This window comes from Adiantum capillus-veneris, chromosome 11 (assembly GCF_014529385.1).
Source record: "Adiantum capillus-veneris isolate H3 chromosome 11, ASM1452938v2, whole genome shotgun sequence".
NCBI lineage: Eukaryota > Viridiplantae > Streptophyta > Polypodiopsida > Polypodiales > Pteridaceae > Adiantum > Adiantum capillus-veneris.
In genome coordinates, this window is record NC_140941.1 from 28,341,321 (window position 1) to 28,345,705 (window position 4,385).

Sequence of the window (4,385 nt, forward strand, 5' to 3'; positions counted from 1 at the left end):
CCCATTTTGTTTCAACAAATCTTTTACATTCTTGCGATTCACCTAGAAATATTCAATAGGACAACATCACCTCACATTGAATAATTAAACGCCTCAAACTTACTCTCTTTAATATGCTAGGCTATAGAAAGGAGAGAGAGAGAGAGAGAGAGAGAGAGAGAGAGAGAGAGAGAGAGAGAGAGAGAGCATTCAAAGAAATCCTTATTCAGACTTACTCTCTTTAAATATGCTAGTCTAGAGAGAGAGAGAGAGAGAGAGAGAGAGAGAGAGAGAGAGAGAGAGAGAGAGAGAGCATTCAAAGAAATCTGTATTCAAAACAAAGCTTAACAAGGTGTCTGCATTAGTGTTTGATATGGATGTTAGAAAGAGTAGATAGTTCACAAAAGCTAGTGTTTGATATGGATGTTAGAAAGAGTAGATAGTTCACAAAAGCAATGCAATTAAAATCACTTCAAGAACATGCACAATAAAACCCTAGATGTCCTATGTCAACATTCTTGAAACAAAAAATAGAGAGTGTGTTCAATAATTGTTTCAAAAAATTATGGATGTGATACTAAACTCTCTTTTCCACATATGGACCACAAACCACCTTTTTGAGACACTCCTCATAGACTATGTCATCCCCCTCCAAGCACAAACAATATCGATAAACCTCACCACATGCCTTGCCAAGACCTCCACATCCTGAAAACACATCTAGTACATAATCTGAGTCATCCGTGAAGGTTGCCAGGAGCCATCTACACATGAAAATTTAAAATATGTAAGTTATTTTTCAGCTATAAATGAAAGCTCAATTTACATTAAAATGATTATCTTCTCACCTATAGAAGTCGGGTGACCTCTCTGCTCCACCTCTGATAGGTATATCAAGAACAATGGTGCGTTCTTGATGCTCCTCCATTAAAAAGCTTCGTGATGCAGGAAACATGCGAGGAGAGACTTTCTCTCTTGCCTCCCTATTGTATGTGGGTATAGCAACATCCGATCGACAAAAAACTCCCACCGTGAGATCAATTACCTACATATAAGCATACATTATACACACTTGAATCAAAATCAAATTAATAATGCAATCTTTCACAACAACATGGTACTTTGATTCACCTCCTCTAGGGTATCGGGGTGTCTATATCCCCCATTACACATGAGAGTCCTTGTGCGATGAAGTCATAACCCAGCCTTTATAGCATGGGTAATAATCTCTCCAATATGTTGTGCAAGACATAGAGTCACGAAAAAGCCTTCATCTGCCAAGAAAGGTTCTACTACATCCATCACACCTTGCACAAGAGAAGGCAAAAATATATTCCATTGTGGAATTTTTTTGCTTAATCCACCTTTGAAAAGATGTTTAGAATGAGTTTTTCAAGTGATATGGATCAAAACAAAAAGCATAAACAAAAACTTTGAGTAACCTGCTCGAATTGGGCCTAAATCATCCACCAACAAAGAAGTAGGGAAATCCGCCAAGATAAGACGAAACACCTCACGACAAGGTGCTCCACAATGGTGATACAGCCAAGACTTTGAGTGCTCAATTTTTTTTTGATGCTACACACAAAATGTTTGTTGCTTAGTACACCATCCACCTTGAACATTCTATTGATGTTGATAACACAAGCCACAAAACCTTTCTTTTACCTTTGAATGGAAAAATCATCAACATTAGCCATATCAACTAGAAGAGCATCCACCACAGTCAAAAATTGAAAGCCTACAATTTTTCATTAAAAAAATATCTTAATTACAAGTAATATAGAATTGTTTTGCACTATCAAAAAATAAATATTTAACAAGTAGAAACTTATCGGTATTCCATGAGGTTGGTCGCCTTGATGAAGCTGGTCGCTCCATGACTGCGCTCCATGACTGACTCAACCACTATTGAAACGCTTTTTTCACTGCTTTCTTTAGGCATGTCAATCTTTAGCCCTCCTAATGGATATGCTTTTTTGTTGTGGTCACCCATGTTTGACCCACTCGCATTATGGTGCTCTCTTTGAAGAGGTAGTGAGTGATTTCTTTCTTGTGTTCTTTGTGAGCCCCCATCCATGGCCAAGTCATGATTGTGATCCATGTCTTCTAAGTGCTCTAAAGAAGCAGATTGGTTTTTATCTTTGTCTTTATTCTCTTCCAAAAACTCTACCACAAGAAAATTTTAATGATATAATGAAAATTAATTTAGCATTCACAAACTCAAGTCATTTATAAAAAACTAGAACATACTTTCTTGTGCATTTTTTCATGCATGAGAGAGAGAGAGAGAGAGAGAGAGAGAGAGAGAGAGAGAGAGAGAGAGAGAGAGAGAGAGAGAGAGAGAGAGAGAGAGAGAGAGAGAGAGATCAAATGCTAACGAGTTCAAGGCTGGTGGACTTCAATGATAATAGGAAAATTGAATATATTATAATAAAAGAATGTAATAATATGAGAATAAAGAAATTGAATATGAGAATTAATTTGATGTAAAAAGAAAAAGTGTTATACTTACTTGCATGTAAGTCTAGTTCTTGCTTTGGGATCACCCCCAAAGGGTAGTCCAACCACCATGGGCAAATTCTACACTCCCACATAGAAATACCCTTCTGTACCATAGAACCGGGATACATGGTATTTTCATCCTCTAGCTTTGACCAATCTTCAGTAACCATAGGCATAGTAGCAAGTGTACCGTTTAAAACACATTCACACATCCATCTACACCATAACAACATTTAATCTCTTGAGCAAAATAATTTCAATAAGAGCCAAAGACATTGTTGGTTCATGAAATTTCACCTGTATAAAATCCTTTACAAGACTCTTGTAGCTCAGGCATTTTGGAAGAGTCCCCTGCACTTTTGATATCTCCTAAAAGTTGAGAAAAAGCTTGCAAGCCATGATTTCTTAATTGCACCTATGGTAGTGATTTCACTTTCTGTCCTCTTGAGTGAGACGTGCAAGAATGCTCTCTTTATTGGCCATATCTAATTTTTGGAACATGTATATCTCATGCCCAAGATTTGGTTTCACTGTTGATCGTGAAATGCTACAATAAAAATATAAACAAATGAAAAATAATAGTTTAAAGCGAGATAAAATTTAGAAATACAAAAAGACCACAAATTTACAACTTACACATTAGTGGTGTCAAGAGCAAGTAATAGTTCGGCATCTTTTTTTTTTGCTACTCCCAAAAAATTGGCATCTCACACTCACATGACATTCCTCATTATCATGCCATACTTGACAAAGAACACCAAATTAGCCAAAAAAGAAGGTACAGCTAAATCTAACAAACAATTAGTGCATCGATGTTAATTCTTACCTTCTTTTATGCGTCGCATCCATGTTTTCAGCCGATGGTTTCCATCCCATACCAAAAACAAACTCCCTCGAAGCTCTTGCCACTCCTTATTGAGCTGATTATCAAATGAAACACTCTTAGCTTGCCAAATAGGATCCCAACTACCTTCCACAAGAGGAGTGACAGACATGTAAGAGCCAAAGGAGTCTTTCACCGCCGACACCCAAAAAGATCCCATTGTATCCAAGTAAGCAACATTGTCAAAACTAGGAATCAACCAAGATGCAGAATCTGTAGCCACTCAAACAGCTTCATGAGCAACCAAACGACATAAAGGTATAAGTGGAGGGTTGCTTCTTTGTTTTAAGTAAAATTGACTTAACACATCCTTCATAATCCCCAACGGGATTTTTTTCCCAAGTGTCAAGAATGTTGGGCCACATCATCCTCACCTATCCCATCAGACTCTGTTAAATCTTCATCTTCAACATCCTCACCTATTTCAACCTCCACTGTCGGCTCTCGAGACTCGTCTCCTTTTACATCATCCCCACTCTCCAAATGGTTAGAACCTTCCTCCACGGTAGCTTCATCATCAACAAAGATGCATTTTCTACATCTCTTTCCCCCTCGTTTGAAATGAGGACTACGAGTAGCAACTGCATGAGAAGATGCCTCTTGATCGATTGGATGCCTTCTCTTGGAAGGACCAGGTCATGCACGGAGAATCAAACGTTCTCTTGATTGACTTGCTGCCTCGTCTTTTGGGAGCCATAAATGTCTACATCAATAAAGATTTGAAAAAGCATTATACATCATCATCATTCAAACAATGGCTACAATCTGCACCACTTGTTAATGCTGCTACATTTCATGCCAAACACCATAATAACACGCATTTAAGTGAACTTCCATTGCATTTCAAAAGTTCCGGCCTAAATTTGTGTGAACTTGATAGAGTGTACCAAATTTGCTCCAAATGTCGATCTCCAAATTTTTTGCCCGCTCCTCGGATTTGTCCGCTGCAGTGCTCAATGTTGTATCCTCTAGCTGCAACCGCAAGTGAGGACGCTCCGGCTATGAATCAAGTCCAAAT

The 4,385-nt window shown here is 38.1% G+C and overlaps 1 protein-coding gene across 1 annotated transcript; it reads right to left on the reverse strand.

Annotated features, from left to right (window-relative positions):
* Positions 1-556: 556 nt before the first annotated feature.
* On the reverse strand, positions 557-4,015 carry LOC147447043 (uncharacterized). The gene is made up of 6 exons (XM_086524234.1): positions 3,742-4,015; positions 2,782-2,853; positions 2,611-2,700; positions 1,111-1,132; positions 828-1,024; positions 557-743 (listed from the first exon to the last, which is right to left on the reverse strand). The coding sequence occupies exons 3-6, from the start codon at positions 2,694-2,696 to the stop codon at positions 557-559; spliced, it is 492 nt and encodes a 163-aa protein (XP_086380360.1). The 5' UTR covers positions 2,697-2,700; positions 2,782-2,853; positions 3,742-4,015.
* Positions 4,016-4,385: the final 370 nt, after the last annotated feature.

Bases quoted from the DNA above. Each gene is read 5' to 3' on its own strand.
- LOC147447043 (XM_086524234.1), bottom strand. From the start codon at position 2,696: ATGTGTGAATGTGTTTTAAACGGTACACTTGCTACTATGCCTATGGTT. The intron at 1,133-2,610 runs GTATCCCGGTTC...TGGGGGATATAG, and splicing joins CTAGAGGATGAAAATACCAT to ACACCCCGATACCCTAGAGG. The intron at 744-827 runs GTGAGAAGATAA...TTTCATGTGTAG, and splicing joins AGGTCACCCGACTTCTATAG to ATGGCTCCTGGCAACCTTCA.